The sequence below is a fragment of the Oncorhynchus clarkii genome, chromosome 1 (assembly GCF_045791955.1).
Source record: "Oncorhynchus clarkii lewisi isolate Uvic-CL-2024 chromosome 1, UVic_Ocla_1.0, whole genome shotgun sequence".
Taxonomy (NCBI): domain Eukaryota; kingdom Metazoa; phylum Chordata; class Actinopteri; order Salmoniformes; family Salmonidae; genus Oncorhynchus; species Oncorhynchus clarkii.
In genome coordinates, this window is record NC_092147.1 from 41013673 (window position 1) to 41036502 (window position 22830).

Below are 22830 nucleotides of genomic sequence, written 5' to 3' on the forward strand. Positions count from 1 at the left end.
CTGGTTAATGCGATGCATATCTGTTTAATTTCGAACACCTGAACTCGGCCCCACTTACTCAGCCAATATAGGAGCCGCTACTGCGTTGTGGCCGCGGCATACAGGATACGTTTTACTGAACAGTAGGCGCTAAATAGTATGGACGATGAGTAATAGGAATGCAGTTTAAGTATGTTGTAGTACACTAGTATGGGTATTCGGATACTGTTTACTTTATTTTGGCAGTTACCTGTATCATGTTATGATTACAGCATTGATTGTTATGGTAAAACCCAAGAAACAGATCTGGGAACAGTTACTCTTGTCCCGGGAGATATTCAGCAGGGGTTCAATTTCCCTGTAGTGTAAGTCTTCAGTTACAAACAAAAATGAGTCTTATACGGTTATACTTACAATTATACAATCATTCATGACACGTGTAACGGCCACATCTCAAATTATGTCACCGTCTCTCTCGCTGCAGTCCAATTTCACCTGACTTACCCCATGGTGCAGAAAAACACACACAGAGAGGGAGAGAGAAACACTATGGCATCAGACAGCCACTGGGGCCTTTTTATTTATTTAACTAGGCAAGTCAGTTAAGAACACATTCTTATTTTCAATGACGGCCTAGGTACGACAGATTTTTACCTTGTCAGCTCGGGGATTCGATCTTGCAACCTTTCGGTTACACGTCCAACGCTCTAACCACCAGGCTACCTGCCGCCTCAGGGCCTGTGAAATAACAGGTCTGGTCCCAGTTGTTCTAAATCTGTCCCTCTAAAAGAAGCAGAGGAGAGTTAACTTTAACACACCAGGGCTCCAGACCAGTAAGTCAGTAGTATGGCCTGTGGTTGGTCGCCCCTCCAGGCTCTCTCCACTGGTTCCTATTACGTGGCTCTGGCCACCAGCACAAGACAAGCAGGGCAAAGTCTGTCCACCCGTTATGAAAATATCTTGTTTTTGGGGGGTGGAGCGGAGATGTTTAGGTTTTAGGTCTGTATTTTGATTCCGATTGAGGTTATGCAGACCGATTTTCTAATGTATAAGGACGGTGTAACTGTAATTTACTGGGTTAAGCCGTGGGATCACTTTTTTCCGTCAGCTTCAGGGTGACTTTATTTTCAGTTGCTGGTCTTGCGTCAGTAGTGGGTTTAAGGACAGCCTTGGCAGCGACAGCCATGGCAAGTCCTAGTTCAGTTTGTGCTGTCTCGCCAACATGTTATTGTTTGTTGGCAAGACAGCACAAACAAATCTAGGACACACAGGCTAGCCCTACTACTGACAGCAAAGAAGTTGGCAAGACCGTATAAACAGATCTAGGACCAGCAGGGGAAGGGGACTGATTCTCTCAGACCCAACAGGGTTACAGTGAAAGCCAGGCTAAGGTATTTTCCTCTCCCCAGCAGCCTTCTGTCAGTACCTCCCCCATCCTATGGCCACACTGTCAATGACCTCTGAAGGTCCGGAAGGAGAGAGATGTGCGTTTTTTCAGAGGTCAGAGGTCTTATCGCTTTTGGGTGGCTTAACAAGCTAGCTGCTCGTGTCCGGATGAAGCAGTGTTTACAAAAACTTTACTAGAGTGCATGTGTGGTTGTCAGTTGTGACTCCCGTTGGTCTGGAAAGCATTTCACGGTGAAGTCTAGACTTGATGTATTCGGCGCATGTGACAAATAAAGTTTGTTTTGATTTGGTGATTCGTCTCATTCAGTGACTGCCTATGTCAGCTTTCCATTCCAATCCCTACACTCAAAGAGCCATTAGGATGTGTCATAAATAGTCTCTTATGAACTTGTCACGGCCTTTGAAGAAATCATGGTTTACTTGAGCAGCAGTTGTACCTGGCTACTCATGAACCACTTCCTAATGTATTCTACAGTTGTGTGAGTCATGGTAATAGCTCCCTCCTGTTTGGATAACATTGAGTCAAACCAGAGGAAGCAGCTTTAATCTGTGTTTTGCTGTGGTGGTAATGCATTTCCCACTATGCCTCCATCACTCTTCCTCAATTCTGGTTCAGATGCATTGACAAGGGGAGCATACCCACTTAAAATGTAGTGTATCACCAGATCTGATTACATGACTAAATCTTTTAATTACTTTGAGTGTTTGCTTTAGCCTGCCTGGAGTGCCAGATGGGCAGTGCTTGCACTTTTAGGTACTGTTCTATTGATTCCCTTGCAACAGGGAAGCTCAACAAGCACAGCTACAGTATTTGAAATGATTTCAAATAGTGTTTGAACCCAGGTCTGCGTATCACCTCATGCCAAACTTATTTACAATTTGGTGTCTTTTGAAACTCCTGGCCTCAGGAATTTTACATTGCCTTTTGAGGGATCATAGCTCTCCACTTCAAAGGGGAGGGAACAGGGTTGTTGTGTATGTGGTTTAATCTGTACGTCCGTCACCACCTGATCTGACATGGGCCCTGCCTGCCTGCTGGCACCCCGCTGATGGCACTTCGTCTTGGGCTATGGCAGCCAGGGATGATTGTGTGTCTGTCCCTGGGTGCCCCATTACAGAGCTGTAGCATTACCTATACGCATCCGATGGAATTGTCATCCCGTATTAAACGGTGGTGGTGGTGATTCCAGCAAGCTGTTAAGTGTAGATGGAGTTCTCTGTCAATGGAATTTCAAATGCAGAGCAATATGGTAAATGGGAATGGCAGTGAATCGTGGTTGTTGAGTTCATACTGTATAAGAGCCTCATATAAAAACAGAGCGAGGCAATCTGCCTTTAATTTGTGGTGGTGAAGTAAGAATGTCCCACTGTGAAGTAGAGCTGAATCGGTCTGTGAAGAGTGGGTGGGAAGTAGATGAAAGCTTTGTTTGGTTCAAAGCAGCCTCTTACTGTGAGGTTGAATGACTGACCCTTGACCTCTGACCTCTCCCTCCCCCCCCCTCCAGGTGATGAAGACCTACCACATGTACCACACGGAGAGCATCAGCGCCGAGAGCAAGCTGAAAGAGGCGGAGAAGCAGGAGGAGAAGCAGATCGGCCGGGCCGAGCCCGTCTTCAGTATCCGTCTGGAGGACAAGCACCAGAGACGCAGCTCCGTCAAGAAGATCGAGAAGATGAAGGAGAAGGTACAGCACACTTATTGCCTGCTTGACACGAATGGGCCAAGCCAAGCTGTTCTGCACGGGCCTGGTTACACATCCATCATATTTGCTGGAACCGTGCTTGAAAGGACCAGGTGAATGTAATCAGAGCCAGCACAGTATGGTTTGGGACGGCACAACGGTGTGAGACGATGTGTATTGTCTTTACACTGTTTAATGATGATAATGGTTGCTGTAGGGAATGTTGGAATGTCTTCTCATTTAACACAGTTGGCCAGCTGTGATTAGTCACGCACATAGATTATATTTCTATGGTCAAGCTCTCCTCTACATTAATAGTGTATATTTTCACTTTCTACGGCCCCAACTTTGAGGAACTTACGTTGCCGTCCAGGTGTGCCTGAAAGTGTTCATCATTTGTAACAGAAACAGACCTCCATTTTGTATCAGAAGCAGCCCTGCTGTTGTGTGTGTGTGTGTGTGTGTGTGTGTCTCTCTCTCTCCCATGTGTGTGATGGAAACCACACTGTCACTTAACAGCCAGATTGCTTTGTGTTCTTCTCAGAAGGAGCAGGCCTGTTTTCTGTTAGAGCTCTGTGACCAATGGTTTAATGGCCACGGGAACAGCATTTTATTCACAGGCTCCTGCAAAGCGTTAAAATATCTAAGACCATGTCCGTATGTGAGTCAATGTTCATTGGTCATTGGCTGGTGACTAACGGTCCGTCTGTCAGGCAGACTTAAGAGTAAGTCAGAATGAGCACAGCTGGGCTGGGAAGTGGCTAATCCTAGATGTTGTGAAGGTCGATTTTAAGCATGCGTAGTTTAGGCCCATTGTGTTTTTGTTCTTTTTTTGTTGCCGTAGTAGCTGTTATTTGCCCTCCGCTCCGCAGTTGTCTATCTGCGCCAGCTCCTGTTTGCCAGTCATCCTGAAATGTGTTACGTGAGAGCCGCCGTACAGTGTGCATGGAGACATGACAGCATGCGTCACTGTCACTGAAGGCATTTTTGATCATTAATTTCTCTGTTTCTCTTGCTCTCTTCCTCCCTTTCTCTCACTCACACCCTCACGCCCTCACTCTCTCTCATATCAGCGCCAGGCCAAGTACTCTGAGAATAAGCTGAAGTCAATCAAAGCACGAAACGAGTACCTGCTGACGCTGGAGGCGACAAATTCCTCCATCTTCAAGTACTACATCCACGACTTGTCTGACTTAATTGATGTAAGTAAACCGCATGACTTGTTTTTAGTTGGGAGAACCTTCCAGCTAAAGAACAGACACTCATTTATCTGCACTGTATAACTGGAAAAGTTTGGTTGTCAAGGCCAAATTAGAAAGTGTGTTACCAAACAGCGTCTCTACTCCCTCTTCTCTCGTTAATAAGCCCTTGGTTGCATCCAAAATGGCACCTTATGCCCTACCTAGTGCACGACTTTTGACCCGAGCCCAATTTGCTCGGGTCAAAAGTAGTGCACTATAAAGTGAATAGGGTGCCATTTCAGACATAGCCTTCTTAGCATGCTTAATGATGTTCACTCATACATTCCTAAAGATCTGAGGGAATGTACACATTACTCCATAACACAAGCCGCAGAGAGATTCACTCTGCCACAAACTGAGAGCCGCTTCTCAGTCTAAGCCTCTCCCATTCCCCAGACTTCAAATTAAGTCGTCTGCACACCCAATCATACGGTATGTGTTTAAAAACAAAAACGCGTCTCACTGCTAAGGTAAATTGTATTACGCTCTTTTTCGATCCTCGTAATGTTGAAGACACCCTGCCATTCAGCAGTATTTTTGTAGGTCCTTTCCAGACCTAATATCTGGGTCTGTAGAATGAAACTGATGAGTTTAGCAGGAGAGCTGAAATATGAACGATGGTGAACAGACACAACAAACTGTGGGATAGAAATGACTGGAGGAAGAGAAATAAAAAGCCCAGTGGTCTAGTAGCGCTTGTGACTCAAGCTATTCTACTATTCTACCATCCATGTCCTCATGTTATACACAGTACTGCATGACGGACAGTACAGACAGACGCACCTACACACACACACTTCAACACATCTTTAGCTTGAATGGGGTGTGGGAAAAAGCCCTACCCCTGAAACACATTTTTCGATGTATGTTGTAGTTCAGCAGTCCCATCCCTCATATCACCACTCTGTACTCAGTACTACTATGTGCTCTGTACTCTGTCTACCCAGCAGATTACTTTGTTTGCTTCTCCAGAACCCAGAGTTATTTATACACTGGCCTACCTGGGATATCATTTTTCCCCTTTAGTAAAATATGTACTGTACCGTGTCTCTGGAGTTGCCAGCACAGCCCCGGAGAACGCTGGGTACTTTTAGTGATGGTGTATTAGCCAGCAGCATACCACCCTGCATACCACTGCTGGCGGGCTTCTGAAGCTAAGCAGGGTTGGTCCTGGTCAGTCCCTGGATGGGAGACCAGATGCTGCTGGAAGTAGTGTTGGAGGGCCAGTAGGAGGCACTCTTTCCTCTGGTCTAAAAAAATATCCCAATGCCCCAGGGCAGGGATTGGGGACACTGCCCTGTGTAGGGTGCCGTCTTTCAGATGGGACGTTAAACGGATGTCCTGACTCTCTGTGGTCATTAAAGATCCCATGGCACTTATCGTAAGAGTAGGGGTGTTAACCCCGGTGTCCTGGCTAAATTCCCAATCTGGCCCTCAAACCATCATGGTCACCTAATAATCCCCAGTTTACAATTGGCTCATTCATCCCCCTCCTCTCCCCTGTAACTATTCCCCAGGTGGTTGCTGCAAATGAGAATGTGTTCTCAGTCAACTTACCTGGTAAAATAACAGATAAATAAATCAATTCCAGATAGTTGGTAAGGAAGGGGATCCGTGAGAAATGTGACCTCCATGCTAGGTTGAAAACATAGAGGTAACAACAATGTAATAATTCCATGCGGCAGCGTTTAAAAATCAACAAATTCATTGGACCATTACCGTTGCTGATTCCACAGGATTATCATTGAAAACGTGACCAGTGGTCAGGAAAAGTAATGAAATGGCTGTAGATAATTTGAACAACGTTTAAATTAATTGAATGACTGTAAAACAGTTATGTGCTTGCAGACTAGTTAGCTGAAATTCACTAGGAATGTGTTTCTTTTCCAATTTGATGGAGAACTTTCCGTACTGAACATTTACTTCCAGTATTGCTAGTCCCCTTTGTTTAGAATTCTTCCACATTTATGAATACTAGATATTTTATATTAGAATCCTCGTGTCCTCACCTTTATATGTTCAACCAAGCCTCCATGCGGGGTGCTAAAATTGCCTTCCTTCTGCTTTAATTGTGTTTGTGCCGGTGTTCACACACACTCGTGATCTGTCTTGGAGGTAACAGGAGAGGGTTTCAAAAAAGTTGGATTTGATGAATTGGACCTATCTTGATCCAGTGTTACAAACCGGGCGGTTAGCTTGCCTGGCACAGTGCTTCTGAGTCTGGGTGTCTTCCACCAGCTTCCAATGCTGTCCGTGTGAACTCACAGGCCCTGGCTAACCGATGTCCTAGTTAATGAGATCCAGCGTCAGATGCTGAAGGAACTATTCATGTTGGAAACAGTATTCAGGTTCTATGACTCAGGGCCAAGGCAGCTGTCAGAGAAAGTATCAGACTATTCTCTTAACGGCCAATAATGTTAATGACTACAGTGTGTGGAAAGACTAAGAGAGCATACATTGTCGACTTTGTTGAAACTGTTACAAAGTTGTTGGTTTTTCCATAAACAAACTGGAACACCATGACATAGACTGACCAGGTGAATTCAGGTGAAAGCCATGATCCCTTATTGGTGTCACCTGTTAAATCCACAATCTGTGTAGATGAAGGGGAGGAGACAGGTTAAAGAAGGATTTTTAAGTCTTGAGACAATTGAGACTTGGATTGTCTATGTGTGCCATTCAGAGGGTGAATGGGCCAGAGAAAATATTGACGTTCATTTGAACGGGGTATGGTAGTAGGTAGTTGCCAGGCGCACCAGTTTATGTGTGTCAAGAACTGCAATGCTGCTGGTTTTTCCACTCCCAACAAGAATGATCCACCACCCAAAGGACATCAACCACCTTGACTAAACTCTCAACTGTGTTTGGACATAACCTTTTAGTGCCTGGAACATTCTGGCTTACTATCAGTTTACCTGAAGATCCAGTAAACGGGACTTCCTGATCCAAGTATAGTTTCCTCTTCCCCTCTACCAGTGCTGTGATCTGGGCTACCACGCCAGCCTGAACCGGGCCCTGAGGACCTACCTGTCAGCGGAGTACAACCTGGAGACTAGTCGCCACGAGGGCCTGGACATCATCGAGAACGCCGTGGACAGCCTGGACCCCCGCAGCGACCGCCAACGCTTCATGGAGTTGTACCCCACTGCTTTCTGCCCGCCCATGAAGTTTGAGTTCCAGCCCCACATGGGCGACGAGGTGAGACACCGAGTTCATTTGTCATCTGCTCTTTCGTTCATCCGTTATTGTAGTGAAGGCTAGTGCTGTTTGTCAAAATGGTTGAAGACACCTCCATGTTTTTACTAGAATCAATATGTTCAGTCCTAAATGCTTCACAGTGTGAAATTGAATTAGAATTTGATTATGTCTCGTACTAAATGAGCCCTGGTTTTGGTGGCTTAATTGCATAACTTTACTGTGTCTAAGCCGGCAGAGCAGGTTTTTATAGGCCGAAGCCAATGATAAGCATGTCTCATTTCTCAGCCTTAAGCCGAGTACAATACGTTTTACTGAGGAGTCGTTGGCTCTGGCGTCCCTGACATCATGTTTGTTCACAAACTATTGTTCTGTGGCTGTCTGGATTCAGATCTGGGTCATTGGAAACCATTGTGGTTTGTGGTGTAGTTTAAACTGATTTACTTCTTAGGTTAAAGATTAAGTGAGCCATTTGTCCGACGGCGGTGATGAAGTGACTTCCTGTTCAGTGATGATGCATTTCCTCTTCCTGCACAGGTGTGTCAGATTGCGATGCAGCCCCCGGTGAATGGCGAGCTAATGCTGAGGTTCCAGCAGCTCCAGTCCCGCCTGGCCACTCTCAACATTGAGAACGAGGAGGTAAGAGAGAGTCCAGCTCTGACATACCGTGGTCCTATTTAGTCAGCCATGCAACAGAAAAAGTGATGCCATGGAAAACGCAAATGAGTGTTGATTATTGGACCAATTAGTCCTGAAGGTCAGGTGGTCCTCCCTGTTTTAGTCCTTTAAAAAAATATGTTTTACTTGAACACAACTGTTTGGGTCCATTGTGGTCACATGTTGGGAAGGAAGTAAAATGCTGTGTGAAAAGTTACCTTAAGTCAGAAGTCAGCCAAGGAGAGTTGATGGCTTAAATAATTTAGATATCGAAGTTGGAATAATTACCGTACAACAAAAACCTCTCATGCCCTGCAGGCAGCCTTCAGTACCACACAGAGACGTTTTTCCCTTGTCCCAATGGTGGGAAAAAAATCACTGTCTCTCTCACTATCACACACACACACACACACACACACACACACACACACACACACACACAGACACTATATATTCTATTTGAACACTCTGTGCCCCACCTCTCGGTTTTGACATTGGCGATCCATCCCTGGCTGTAACATTTTAATCAGACCAGTGCTGGCTGGCATGCCTGAGTGCTTGCTAAGTAAAAAGACAACTGGAAGGAAATGTCTGTCTGCTGCTGCGGTGTTACGGAGTGCAATCACGTCCATCAGTCTGGCTTCTTGTGTCTCACGTTGTCTCCCGTCTGACCTGCTATCTCCACTCGTCTCACATCAGTGCGCACAGCCTTCTCTCTTTGATATCACAAAGAAATAAGGACTTAGGAATGAATGCTTGTGAATGTGTCAGTCAGTTTCTGCTGCTTCAAGAGATTTCAGACTGGCTTGATTATACAACTAAATAAAGTTGATAGATATGTGTTTTTGTCAGAGATGATGCATGATATGTCTGCAAGTTCTCAGTATCTTTTTAAACGTTTCTATTGTAGGGTCTAGTACTGTCTAAGTTATGAGAAGCTTAATCGCCTGCCAACCCTCAATTTCCTATCGTACACTGTCATTCTGCCTGTCCAGACCTATAGTGTTGTAGTACTGTATGTTTGTGGTTTAACTGGGGTATTTCATGCTGGGCTACAAGGCTCAGGCTATCACACTGGGTGTGTAATGTATTTCTGAACGAGGAGTTGTTGTGTACACCTAAGCCCAGCTGGTGCTTTCACACTGGCTGTATGCAGTCAGTGCAGGCAGCACCCCTCTGCGTGGGGGGTCGTGAAAAGCCATGGTGCTGCATGACCTTGTCTGCCTGGATGAAACGGATGCCCCATACAGGTCAGGACGGGGAACCACTGCTCAAATGGCCTCTTTCTCTCTTCCACCAGATGGCCTCTTTCTTGGCATGGTGTGTAATTGAAAAGGCCTTTCCAGGGGCTGTCAAAACACTGAAGCAGAACTGTACACACATTGGCTATTTCAAACTGTCAATTCCTTGCTTCTTCCGTCCTTGTTTTCTCAATTCATTTCCAAGCTCATTGGAGGAGGAGGTCTGAGGGAGGGACCTTGGATCCTCTCCTCCAATGCCCTTTGAAAGGAATTGAGGAAACAAGGACAGAGGAGGCAAGGATTTGACTGACCAAGATCTGTTCCAGACAGGAAGTGAAAAGCTGTTTTTTGTTTTCTGCTATCAATTGACATGCAGCTGTTTCCTCGACCCTTGACACCATGAGAGGGTGTAAGAAAACATGAATAAGATGATTTATTATCGTCAGAGATGGAAGACTCTGGGAGCTATTTGGTATGGGACAGCCCACTGTGGTCTGGGTGTATATATGCAGATATATTTGCAGAAATTCTGGAATATGTTATGCTGTGTTGGTTAAACCTCTACCCTTCTCAGAGGACAGAGTTTTGTTTATTACAATTCTTTCGCCATTCAATGTGGGTGTTTCTCAGAGCAAGCTATTAATCCAGTTATTTAAATTCCCTTTGCCTCGGAGATTTGGATGAAACACGGCTTTAGATAGATACAGACGGAGTCTCTTTCCTCCTCTCTCTCTCGCTAGATGTGTACCGAACTTAATGCATATTCTCCAGGCGTTTTGCACTAACCCTGGCAATCCAATACGGTCTCCTTTGTAGGGAGCCAGTGTTTGTTTTTCTACAGATAAACCTCAGGGTGGCACATCAAAGCCGAGGAGATGTGTTCAGTGTTAGCTTAGTGTTGGCCAGCCGCAGCCCTGACTCACTGATCAGGAGATTAGCCTGCTCCTCACCACAGGCCCTGATGGATAGAAGTCCTGCTCCTCACTACAGGCCCTGATGGATAGAAGTCCTGCTCCTCACCACAGGCCCTGATGGATAGAAGTCCTGCTCCTCACCACAGGCCCTGGTGGATAGAAGTCCTGCTCCTCACCACAGGCCCTGATGGATAGAAGTCCTGCTCCTCACCACAGGCCCTGATGGATAGAAGTCCTGCTCCTCACCACAGGCCCTGGTGGATAGAAGTCCTGCTCCTCACCACAGGCCCTGATGGATAGAAGTCCTGCTCCTCACCACAGGCCCTGATGGATAGAAGTCCTGCTCCTCACCACAGGCCCTGATGGATAGAAGTCCTGCTCCTCACCACAGGCCCTGATGGATAGAAGTCCTGCTCCTCACCACAGGCCCTGATGGATAGAAGTCCTGCTCCTCACCACAGGCCCTGATGGATAGAAGTCCTGCTCCTCACCTCAGGCCCTGATGGATAGAAGTCCTGCTCCTCACCACAGGCCCTGATGGATAGAAGTCCTGCTCCTCACCACAGGCACTGATGGATAGAAGTCCTGCTCCTCACCACAGGCACTGATGGATTATTATATTCAACCCCGGAGTTCAGAAGCCAAATACACCTTGAAGACCCTAAATGCCAAATGTCAAGAAGGTCTGTAGTTCTAGAATCAAGGTGATAAGATATGTCTATATTCCATAAGGGACAAGTATCTCTCTCCCCCCCCCCCCCCCCCCCCCCCCCCCCCCCCCAGCAGTCACAGGGATCACATCCAGGCCTCCTGCTCTAATCCTGCTGGGCCCCAATGGGCATATCCCAGTGAGCGCCTCTGTCTAAAAGACCGGGCTGTAATTGAGCCTAGCAGTCAACACTGGTAACTAGTAGTCTGCTGAATAATACAGGGACTTTCAACAGCTTTTTAGCTGGGAGCGATTCTCTCGCATGCGTGGGTCCTCTCCATACTGTGACAGCTGGGCCCATTGGCCTCCACATGCCCACCCAGGAGAGGCTGGGGAAAGAGGGGGCTCGTCTAATACCCAGGAGTTTGTTAGGAAAGGTACTGTACTCCCGTGCCAAGGGCACGGAGGTGATGGAACCCATGGGCTGGTCCTAAACAGTGCAACTCTGGACCCGTATTCACAAAGCGTCTCTCGTAGTAGGAGTGCTAAGGAAGACGCAGGTCTTTTGGGTCCCATCAAAGCAGAATGTTGGTCAATCCTGTCACACGAAAGGAAGGGAATTTTAAACACCCTCATTCCACTCAATATCATCACTCCTCATTCCACTCAGTATCATCACTCCTCCTCCTCATTCCACTCAGTATCATCACTCCTCCTCCTCATTCCACTCAGTATCATCACTCCTCCTCCTCATTCCACTCAGTATCATCACTCCTCCTCCTCATTCCACTCAGTATCATCATCACTCCTCATTCCACTCGGTATCACCACTCCTCCTCATTCCACTCGGTATCACCACTCATCTGAAACGTTCAGATGATCCAGTTCCCTTAGTAATTGAAGGTAGTACTATAATAGTGATAGCCTGAAAAGTTTGTGAGAAGTTATGAGAAGCTTAATCGCCTGCCAACCCTCAATTTCCTATCGTACATGGTCATTCTGCCTGTCCAGACCTATAGTGTTGTAGTACTGTATGTTTGTGGTTTAACTGGGGTATTTCATGCTGGGCTACAAGGCTCAGGCTATCACACTGGGTGTGTAATGTATTTCTGAACGGGGAGTTGTTGTGTACACCTAAGCCCAGCTGGTGCTTTCACACTGGCTGTGTGCAGGCAGCACCCCTCTGTGTGGGGGGTCGTGAAAAGCCATGGTGCTGCATGACCTTGTCTGCCTGGATGAAACTGATGCCCCACACAGGTCAGGACGGGGAACCACTGCTCTGTGTCCTGCCCACCAGATGGCCTCTCTTTCTTGGCATGTTGTGCCATTTCTGTTTTTTGCTTAACATAGTGACGAATGCCAGTGGGACTTGGCATGCTTTCTCGGCATGGTGTGTCATTTTTGTTTCTTTGCTCCACATAGCGATGAATGACAGTAACTACAGCCGCTGTGTGTGTGTGTGTGTGTGTGTGTGTGTGTGTGCGTACGCAGAATCAGTTGTGTGATCCGTTAAACGTAACACACAGATGAAAGGGGAGTTGAGAGAAAGAGAGCCTTGGGTTCATTCATACCACCCTTTTTTTCTCAGGTGGGTCAAAGGTTGAATGAGTCATGGGTCAGACAATTAGTAAGGCGAGCTATAATCTGTTCCTGTCTCTGTGTGTCGTAGTTACATGTGAAACCATGTAACGCCAATGTAGTCATGGTTTTCATTGAGATTTCTCATTCAAGCACTCACATCTCGACTAGTTACTAGCTCGTCTATCAGAAGTACATGCCTTCTGACTGATGGTCACACGCCTTAACCTCCCTGTCAGAATTCTGTGTTGTATGCAGAGTGGCGTTTTCTGCTTCAGATGGTGGTTAGGCCTTTTCTGTTCTTTGCGAGTTGGCCTCGCTCTCTCTGACATTCTCTCTCCTTTATCTCTCTCCTTATTTCTCTCTCTCTCTCGCTCTCCTTCTTTCTCACTCCTTCTTTTTCTCTCCCCCTCTCGCTCTCCTTTATCTCTCTCCCCCTCTCGCTCTTCTTTCTCTCTCTGCATCTTTTCTGTGTCGATGACTCACGCTGACACATTCGACAGTCAATCTCAGGTTCTGGCAGGTATCTCTCTCTCTCATATGCTCTCTGAACCCTGTCATCAGGTGAACACATGCTCTCTGAAATCATGTGAGCCCTCGGCATGCAGCACCATCCTTTCCCCCGTCTGTCTACCTCTTAACTCTCTTCTTAGTCTCTCTCTCTCTCTCTCTTTCATCTCTCTCCTTCAGTCCTCCCCCCCAAATGTATCACATCAGGGCATCAGTGGAATGGGAGTGTTTTCAGGAGCCTAAACGTCTCTGAGTGAGACCTCTTTGAAGGTGGGAAGAGTTTGTTTGCGAATAACATGCATTTCATTAAAGCTTTAACACAATGCATATATCACCCCCTGGAAAGGAGTATCTTGTTGACTTAGTCATGGTTTACGTCAGTGTCTAGTGGAATCTTGCATTGTGGTGTCCTCCCTCTGTTGGAGGTGATGGGATATGCTTGGCCAAGCCCTGGCGTTTTATAAGCTCTTGGAAAAGCAATCGCTGACAGTGAAGTGGCGGCTATGGAGATAAGAATGAAAAGCCTGGGACTGAGCACCATTCCTCTCTACCTACCTACCTTCCAGCTCTATTCTATCTGTCTGTAAATTGATTGCCCTGGTCTGGAGTCATGCTCAAGGACTGGTGTATTTGTCATGCTGCGCCTGAGGCTGGCAGAAAGCCATTAATTTCTCACATTAAGAGGGTGGTATAAGTTATTTGAATTGTTTTTTATTTGTATTTATTTAACCTTTATTTAACTAAGCAAGTCAGTTAAGAACAAATAATTTTTTACATTGACGGCCGCCAATTGTGCGCCGCCCTATGGGACACCCAATCACGGCCGGTTGTGATTCAGCCCTGGAATCGAAACAGGGTCTGTAGTGACGCCTCCAGCGCTGAGATGCAGTGTCTTAGACCGCTGCGCCACTCGGGAGCCCTGGTTACAATATGGTACCAACCATGCTGTACTCTGATAGCGCTCAGACTTGGCTACTGTTGGGTCGTGTTGGTAGGCTTAACACAGTTAAATAGATAAATATTGATTAACTGCGTTGTCGTAACACTAAGTCTCTCCAGCGCTAGATAACTTCTGCAACTCACTCATGCACCCTCCCAGCCAGTGCCTGTAGTTTAGGGGTCATAACCTCGGTCTCCTGGATCTTGGGTCAGTGGTCGCTACTCGAGGGAAAGCAACCTACAGTTGAATGTGTGTTTACACCTGTGGCAAAGTTGTGGTCCTCTCTTGTGTTCTGTTCAGATCAAGAAGACGTCAGAGGCCACCCTGACCACCATCCAGGATATGGTGACCATCGAGGACTATGACGTGTCCGAGTGTTTCCACCACAGTCGCTCCACCGAGTCGGTCAAGTCCACCGTGTCGGAGACCTACCTCAGCAAGCCCAGCATCGCCAAGCGGAGGGCCAACCAGCAGGAGACGGAGCAGTTCTACTTCATGGTGAGTGGAGCGCCCGCTAATGGTAACCTCTGGGTTATGACTGGAGAGAACTGGTCAGGGTCATATTCATTGAACACAGTAGCAAACATTTTTTCAGTAAGTTTTGTGCTGACTTTGAATTCAGACTGACAGTCGCTATAGAAATTGCTCCTGTTGATCGATTGGCTGGAAAATATGAATACATGTGGACAACGTTGGATCGTTGTGATCCGTGGTGTCGTGATAGTAGTTGTAATGTATCTTAGTAATAGAGCATGTGACATAAATATGTGCTCACTGTACTTGTTTTTCTAGTAAAATGCTGATTTATATTATGTATTCCCTCTCTGGGCAATGTAACTCTGACACAAAGCTCTCCAAAAGTATCTCTTCCTTAGTGAGCGACTAGGCTATTCTCTGTTATTGTGTCCTCCTGGCTGTCTAAAGATGGACATGGTGCGATAAAGCTTTTTTTATTTTTATTTTTTTTAAATTTAAAAAACCTCCCATTGTCGTTGTGTCCTTTGCCCTTGGCTGCCTTATCAGAGATTGGTGTCTTAAGGGCAGGCAACGCTCACTTGGCTCATCAGCCCTAGTAATTACTCTGAATTCTCCACAGAAATTCCGGGAGTTTCTGGAGGGAAGCAATCTCATCTCCAAACTGCAGGCCAAGCACGACCTGCTGAAGAGGACTCTGGGAGAAGGTAAGGGGTCAGAGACCCCAGTGTCATGGCCTACTTCATGTCTGTCTCCCCTCGGTCGGTCCATCAAGACAGGAGGAAAATGACTGGGCTTGGTTTGGCTCAGTTAACTAAGCAGGTTTCCATATGTATTAAACAGTACACTAACTCAAAGTCTTGGCTATTGTCTGTTTTCAGTGGGCTGGGGTTTGTAAAGGACCTCCTGGCTAAGTGAAAGAGAAAGATTGCATGCACTTTCTGAACGGAATGCTGTGCTTTAGAACTCAGTTAGTTAAAAACATACTTGGTTGATTCTAAAATGGTCCATTTAAATCTCCTCTGGACGTGGTAACATTTCCCTTGTGCTACTTTCTCCATCGGGTCTCTGAGAAATAATCTCACCATTAGCGAGCCAAGTCAGAGCTAAAGGGACTGCTGCTGTATTATCCCTCTTAGAGATTGATTAGCGGTTAGCTTAATGGCCCGGCAGCATTAGCGCATATTACTGTTATGTCTGGGGTCCCTGTGTTCTACAACGGTGGTATATCTCCTCAAGGCCTTTGACTAAGCTTCTGTCAACACTGAGCTGCTCCTCCTGTTCCTGATCGCAGCAATAAAGGCTGCTCCCAGGGTGGTCTCAATCGGTCGGTCTTTGTCAATCTGTTGACTGTACAGGGAGTTGAGATGGAGAATTGGGATCCCTTGGCTAGTCACTATGACGAGCCAAGGGACCCTGCCTTCTACAAAGCTTTCAGTTGCGTGAGTGTGTGTGTTACTGTGTGTTAGTCGTCATGCGTCTTTATCTTTTATTTGTATTAATTTTAACCACCCCCTCCCCTGGTTGGAGGACCTGGTGGAAAACGTAAACATTCAATATACATACATATAGCCTCTTCCTATTTTTACTGGACTCCCAAGTGCATCGGCAAATCTCGCTAATCTTTTGGCCAGCAGCATACCACCCTGCATACCACTGCCGGCTTGCTTCTGAAGCTAAGCAGGGTTGGTCCTGGTCAGTCCCTGGATGGGAGACCAGATACTGCTGGAAGTGGTGTTGGAGGGCCAGTAGGAGGCACTCTTTCCTCTGGTCTAAAAAATATCCCAATGCCCCAGGGCAGTGATTGGGGACACTGCCCTGTGTAGGGTGCCGTCTTTCAGATGGGACGTTAAACGGATGTCCTGACTCTCTGCGGTCATTAAAGATCCCATGGCACTTATCGTAAGAGTAGGGGTGTTAACCCCGGTGTCCTGGCTAAATTCCCAATCTGGCCCTCAAACCATCACGGTCACCTAATAATCCCCAGTTTACAATTGGCTCATTCATCCCCCTCCTCTCCCCTGTAACTATTCCCCAGGTCGTTGCTGCAAATGAGAACGTGTTCTCAGTCAATTCACCTGGTAAAATAACGGATAAATTAAAAATCTTAATTCCAACCCTCAGATGTCCACAGAGTAACCGATCTTTTACCAGTATTTTACCATTTCCTTATACAATACATCCTTCAATTTTACTGTGATGTGTCACGAGGGTCTTTACCCTCTCTTTTTGTACCATGTCTACTGAGTTTGCCCTAAAAATAAATACTCTTTACCTAAGAGTATAATAATGAGGCCAGAGGTTATGGGCAGATGGCAGGGCTGCATCGTGCTTTACTGAGCGTGTGCACAAAGCACTGCAGTGTCTCGGGGACGTGTCCCAAGTCTCATCTCATATCCCCCCTCTAATCACTCTCTCTTCCCCTTTTCTCCCCTCGGTCTCCACAGGTCACAGAGGGGACTATATGACCACAAGGTAAGACACTACCACTATCTCATATACAGACCTCTTAGTTTTTACTAAGACCCTTTATAAGACCGAGTTGTCCACATTCAGTTCTTCCATTGCGAACACTATTTATCATTATCCTCCTAGAGTCAAATTTCCAATAACGTCTAGACACATTTACACTGGTTTGTAAAGAAAATAAAGTTAGGCATCTGAAAAGTTTCTCCCTTAGCACTATGTGCACAGTGAAGTAATCCCTACTGTACCCTAACTCCTGACCTTGGAGAGATAGACAGCAGAGCAGAGAGAGCAGATGTTACTGCTCTGGACTCCCCTGGGATTTAATTTGCCATATGCCTAGCATGGCATGGAAATTATTCTGAATTCCCCCCCCTTTGAATTTTCTGAGATGGCAAAGCAATGTTCTTTCACAGGGGGAGAGAGAGGGATAAATACTGTCATTTGCATGCAAATGCACTGTGTGTTAGTATCAAGATCAAAGTCCCTTTGGAGGGATTATTTGTGACCCACCACCTGGATTCAGTCCTAAATTTGAAATGGCGTTTTTACATTGGATAAAAGTAGAGACTCAGAGCTAGAAAATGGTATATCACTACAGTTAAGGAACGATGGGGAAGTAATTCTGCTTTGAAAGTTGATAAACTTGTAACCCCATTTTTTTAGAAAATGGCCCCTGAATGTTTTGGTACACCGACTGGAGAGCTCTTCTTTTATCAACACCCATTCAGCATCGTTCACACCCTTTAAAGCCTTAGCCCCACCCATCTCTTTAAGGGTTCACATGTGAGGCCATTTGCTAAACAGAGTGAGTAGTGTAGTAAATAACCAAAGATTTTCAAGACTAAACGTGGTGAAAGTTGAAGCAAAAAGTAGTAGTAAAAATACACTCTAGTCCTTGCCCTGTATCCTAATCTGATTTTGGTGCAGGTCATGTTGTTCTTCGCATTACCGTCTCTGGTAAACAGAAACTATATCAAATATAAATGTGTCACATGCACAGGATACAGAAGGTGTAAACAGTACAGTGAAATGGTTACTTGCACAGTGGAGTCTTTGGTTTAGACATCTAGCTAGCTAAACAATGAGCCATAATCCCAACTCTAATGCCGCGTTGTATGTACACATACTTAGAAGCTCATGTTATAGACAGAAGTATGCTACATGGCAGACCAATCCGAATTCATCTCTCAGTATGTCCAGCCCATCCATTATCTCAGCCAATCATGGCTAGTGGGAAGGTTCCTAAATGTTTCAATGGCTGAAGCAACTAGGCTCGTAATTTGACCATTTTATTTGTATTTACAGATGGCATACAAGTTTGTTATTAAGGCACATGAACGTTCACATGTTCCATTTCTGCCCAAAAATGCATTTTGATAATTAAAATGTCTCGCCTGTGAAGTAGTGAGGTGAAACGGATCACATTTAAGGTTACGGGTGATTCTATGAATAATGAAACATTTCTCTCGACTTTAAGCAGTCTGATATATTGATTGTTTTGACACTTTGTATGTGGAGTAAAATGGTTTACTCCACATACAAACGTATAATTACGAATGACAACTTAGACATATAAACAATGACTACATCTCATCTGCCCAGACCCACCTGCTCACACCCCCATCCCTAGTGCCTGTATTGTTGTTTGTAACCTGGCCTTAAATTGTACCAATTAGTTTTTCTCGGTTGCCCATGCTATTTCAATAATAAATCATTTGATTTTTCCATTGTTTTAATTATGGCAGATTGATTGACTTCCAACTTTTTAGTATACGATATTTCAAGATGAGAGATGAGAAGAGAATTGTCCAGCCCATTGTGTATCTCACTACACCCCCATATGCCATGTCTTGAAATATGCAGACAGACGGATTAAAACAAAGTTTACATTGTAATACTTTTGACAGCAAACTTTCTAGGTCCGCCCACAACTTCCGGACTTCACAGCATTCCCAGAGAGCATGGATTGAGTCATTCCTTTTACACTTGAGACATGACTCTGCCGTTGTGCTGTAGAACTTGTCAATTTTGTCTCTTGTATAATAAATTCTCTATATTACTTCAGACTGGATTAAGCGTACATTTTAGTTAACTATCATTTCGTTAGTTATGCTCCATGAGCATTTTTCTCTTGCCTATTCCAGTGGAAACTATGAGAATGACAGTAGTTAATATCAGTATGGGTAGGGTAGCAACGGGGGATGACTAGAGGGACAACCCCGCTGGTAACTGTCGTGAGATTACTGAACTAACTCACGGGACAACCACCCCCGCCCTGGGTGCCACACACACCCTCACCCACCGGGACATGTCGTGAGGTGGATGCTACGGCACGGCGCCCCCTCACACTCCACCCAGCAGGCCTGTTATTTTCATGACCTTTTGATGTTTGGTGAAAAGGAAGGATATCAAACCCTCTAACTATAGGAGTTGGTGACCGCTCAATGAGACTAGTGGGGATATCCGATCGGGGCCCAGCATCATTTCACGACGAACACTCGGAAACTCTCAGAACAGGCTTACCGGTCCCTGACTGACCCCATAAGCGACAACACAACAAGTCACTTTTTTGCCATAGTTTAGAAAATGCGTGTTTACTTTGTCTAAGCATCTGGACTCTCAATGTCAGAATGTTTTACCAAACTATCTACACTGTATGTTCATGGTGGACAATTTCTCTAGCTTCTGTAACAGCATCTCCATCTTCTAGGCCTCCCAATGTGCCGCCAAAACCTCACGGTGGCACGAATAGGAGGGCTAGGCCCCGCTCGGTCTTTAACGTCAAGTTGTTTAATGGCAATCTGGAGTCCTTTGTCAAGGTACTGGTCAAGTCTGGCCTTGGACCGCGACCGACCGTCTCTCCGACCGTTACCATAATGATGATCGTAACTCAACCACTCTCGCTTGGCCTTTTTCCTGGGGTTTGATCATTACGCCGACTACAACTCTGTGGTTCTATTTTTTTCTGGGTTCTCTCTGCAGCTGTGTAGTCTCAAACGCTGGGGAAGCACAGAGACAGCATTGGTACTGACAGGGTGAATCCAGGGGAGGTGGAATAATGGCAGAGCAGAGGGCACGCGAGCACAGAGTGGGGGGGGGGGTGAAGGAGGAGAGGATTGAGGGGAGATGTTTGTCTCCATCTTTCCTCCGGAGTCCATGCTGTCAGCTATGGCATTGGTATTTCTCCCTCTCTGTCTTTCTCTTTCTCTCTCTCTCTCCTCTGGCTGGTATAAAAGCAGCCATTGTCAGCAGGATATATGCGACAGCCAGGGGACGGTGGCCAGAGTGATAAGGGATTCACCACCTCATAGTGCCCTGCTGTCCTCCCTGTTCCTTCCCCCGCGTTTGATAGCCGCTCTGTACTCAGTGTGTGGGGGGTGAGGGCTGGGCTCGGCTGTGGTGATTTAATCTGGGTTTCGCCTCTCTCTCCTCCTGCTCTCTCTGCTTCCTTTTATTCTTCCTTGTAGCCGTGGACGACGGAACTCGCACGCCAGACACCAGGTAGAGTGGAGAACCTGGAGTCTAAAGGGACCGATCCCTACTGCTGCTGTCTGTCTATACTGACTTCCCTCCTGTCTGTTTGTCTCCTTTTCTGCCCTGCCCCTAACACCACTGCCACTTCCTGTCTGTGAAAACCTTGGACCTGTGTGTGTTGATGTGCACTACTAACTCCCTGGAGGTTTGCTCTGAAAGACTGAACTGCCCACATCTATAGATGTCATTTCATTTGATATCCTAATTCCTATATCCATGGTTGAGCTGGATACTGAAGTATAACTTGGCCCGTACCCAATAAGTTCTTACAATTTGGCTCAGATTACATTGTACAATTATTAGAATACCCAACAGTTATTTTAAACCTTCCAACATCTACATTGATAGTATATGTTGGGAGAAATCCAATACCCATCTGGCTTAGTGCTCACATCACATGTGATTGTATTACATCAGCATGCACTATAGTGGCCCAGGCCCTGTCCATCTCCGCTACAGAGCGTTGGTAGCCGGTGATTCCTGGAATCCTGTCATGATTTCTGTGTTTGGGGCCGTGTGTATATTCCCTGGGGTGAAAACAGAGCCAAAACATTATTAGAAGCTTGTAAGAGTTCTCTGCCTTAGCAGAGAGATGGCAGCTGGTACTTCTGCAAAGTGTAAGCTACTCTGAGGGAGGGAGGAATGTGTTTTCCTTAATGCAGGGTTCCCCAATGGTCAGCCGGTGCGTTTGTTTGGCGCCCTAAGTTTTCTGAGCAAACACAAATAATACAGTACCAGTCAAAAGTTTGGACACACCTACACATTCCAGGGTGTTTCTTTATTTTTACTATTTTCTACAATGTAGAATAATAGTAAAGACATAAACTATGAAATAACACATGCATTTCAATTAACAGGTGTGTCTTAAGTTAATTTGTGGAATTTCTTTCCTCAATGTGTTTTAGCCAATCAGTTGTGTTGTGACAAGGTAGTGGTGGTATACAGAAAATAGCCCTATTTGGTAAAAGACCAAGTCCATATTATGGAAATAACAGCTCAACTAAGCAAAGAGAAACGACAATCCATCATCACACCACTGACATGAAGGTCAGTCAATACGGGAAATTTCAAGACCTTTGAAAGTGTCTTCAAGTGCAGTCGCAAAAACCATCAAGCGCAATGATGAAACTGGCTCTCATGAGGACCGCCACAGGAAAGGAAGTCCCAGAGTTACCTCTGCTGCAGAGGATGAGTTCATTAGAGTTAACTGCACCTTAGATTGCAGCCCAAATAAATGCTTCACAGAGTTCAAGTAACAGACACATCTCAACATCAACTGCGTGAATCAGACCTTCATGGTCGAATTGCTGCAAAGAAACACTACTAAAGAACACCAATACGAAGAAGACACTTTCAATGAACTTTAGACCAATGGAAATCTGTCCTTTGGTCTGAGTCCAAATGTGAGATTTTTGGTTCCAACCGTCGCGTTTTTGTGAGACGCAGAGTAGGTGAACGGATGATTTCCGCATGTGTGGTTCCCACTGTGAATCATGGAGGAGGTGTGATGGTGTTTTGCTGGTGACATTGTGTGATTTATTTAGAATTCAGGGCACACTTAACCAGCATGGCTACAACGGCCTTCTGCAGCAATATGCCATCCCATCTGGTTTGTGCTTAGTGGAACTATCATTTGTTTTTCAACAGGACAATGACCCAACACACCTCCAGGCTGTGTAAGGGCTATTTGACCAATAAGGAGAGTGGTGGAGTGCTGCATCAGATGACCTGGCCTCCACATTCACCTGACCTCAACCCAATTGAGATGGTTTGGGATGAGTTGGACTGCAGAGTGAAGGAAAAGCAGCCAACAAGTGCTCAGCATATGTGGGAACTCCTTCAAGACTGTTGGAAAAGTATTCCTCATGAAGCTGGTTGTGAGACAATGACGAGAGTGTGCAAGGCTGTCATCAAAGGGTGGCTACTTTGAAGAATCTCAAATATGAAATATAATTTGATTTGGTTAACACTTTTTTGGTTACTACATGATTCCATGTGTTATTTCATAGTTGTGATGTCTTCACTATTATTCTACAATGTAGAAAAAAGTAAAAATAAAGAAAAACCTGTGTGTGTGTGTGCCTGTGTGTGTGTGCCTGTGTGTGTGTGCCTGTGTGTGTGTGTGTGCCTGTGTGTGTGCCTGTGTGTGCGCCTGTGTGTGCGCGCCTGTGTGTGCGCGCCTGTGTGTGCGCGCCTGTGTGTGCGCGCCTGTGTGCGTAAGTGTGTAAACTCAACATGTGAAGTGTTGGTCCCATGATTTCATGAGCTGAAATAAAACATCCCAGATATTTTACAAATGCACAATTAGCTTATTTCTCTCAAATGTTGTTCACAAATGTGTTTACATCCCTGTTAGTGAG

General features: G+C 45.7%; 1 protein-coding gene across 2 annotated transcripts in view; it reads left to right on the forward strand.

Moving 5' to 3' along the window:
• The window catches only part of LOC139407090 (SLIT-ROBO Rho GTPase-activating protein 1-like), a 142344-nt gene that overhangs the window by 83607 nt on the left and 35907 nt on the right, over positions 1-22830 (forward strand). Inside the window, exons 5-12 of one of the 2 annotated variants that reach the window (XM_071150479.1) lie at positions 2892-3071; positions 4142-4270; positions 7286-7507; positions 8042-8143; positions 14294-14491; positions 15090-15174; positions 16915-16942; positions 19647-19755. In XM_071150479.1, the coding sequence (XP_071006580.1) occupies positions 2892-3071; positions 4142-4270; positions 7286-7507; positions 8042-8143; positions 14294-14491; positions 15090-15174; positions 16915-16942; positions 19647-19755 (1053 nt within the window). Of the gene's footprint in view, positions 1-2891; positions 3072-4141; positions 4271-7285; positions 7508-8041; positions 8144-14293; positions 14492-15089; positions 15175-16914; positions 16943-19646; positions 19756-20403; positions 20438-22830 lie in introns of both variants that reach the window. The other variant, XM_071150488.1, reaches the window with a different exon arrangement.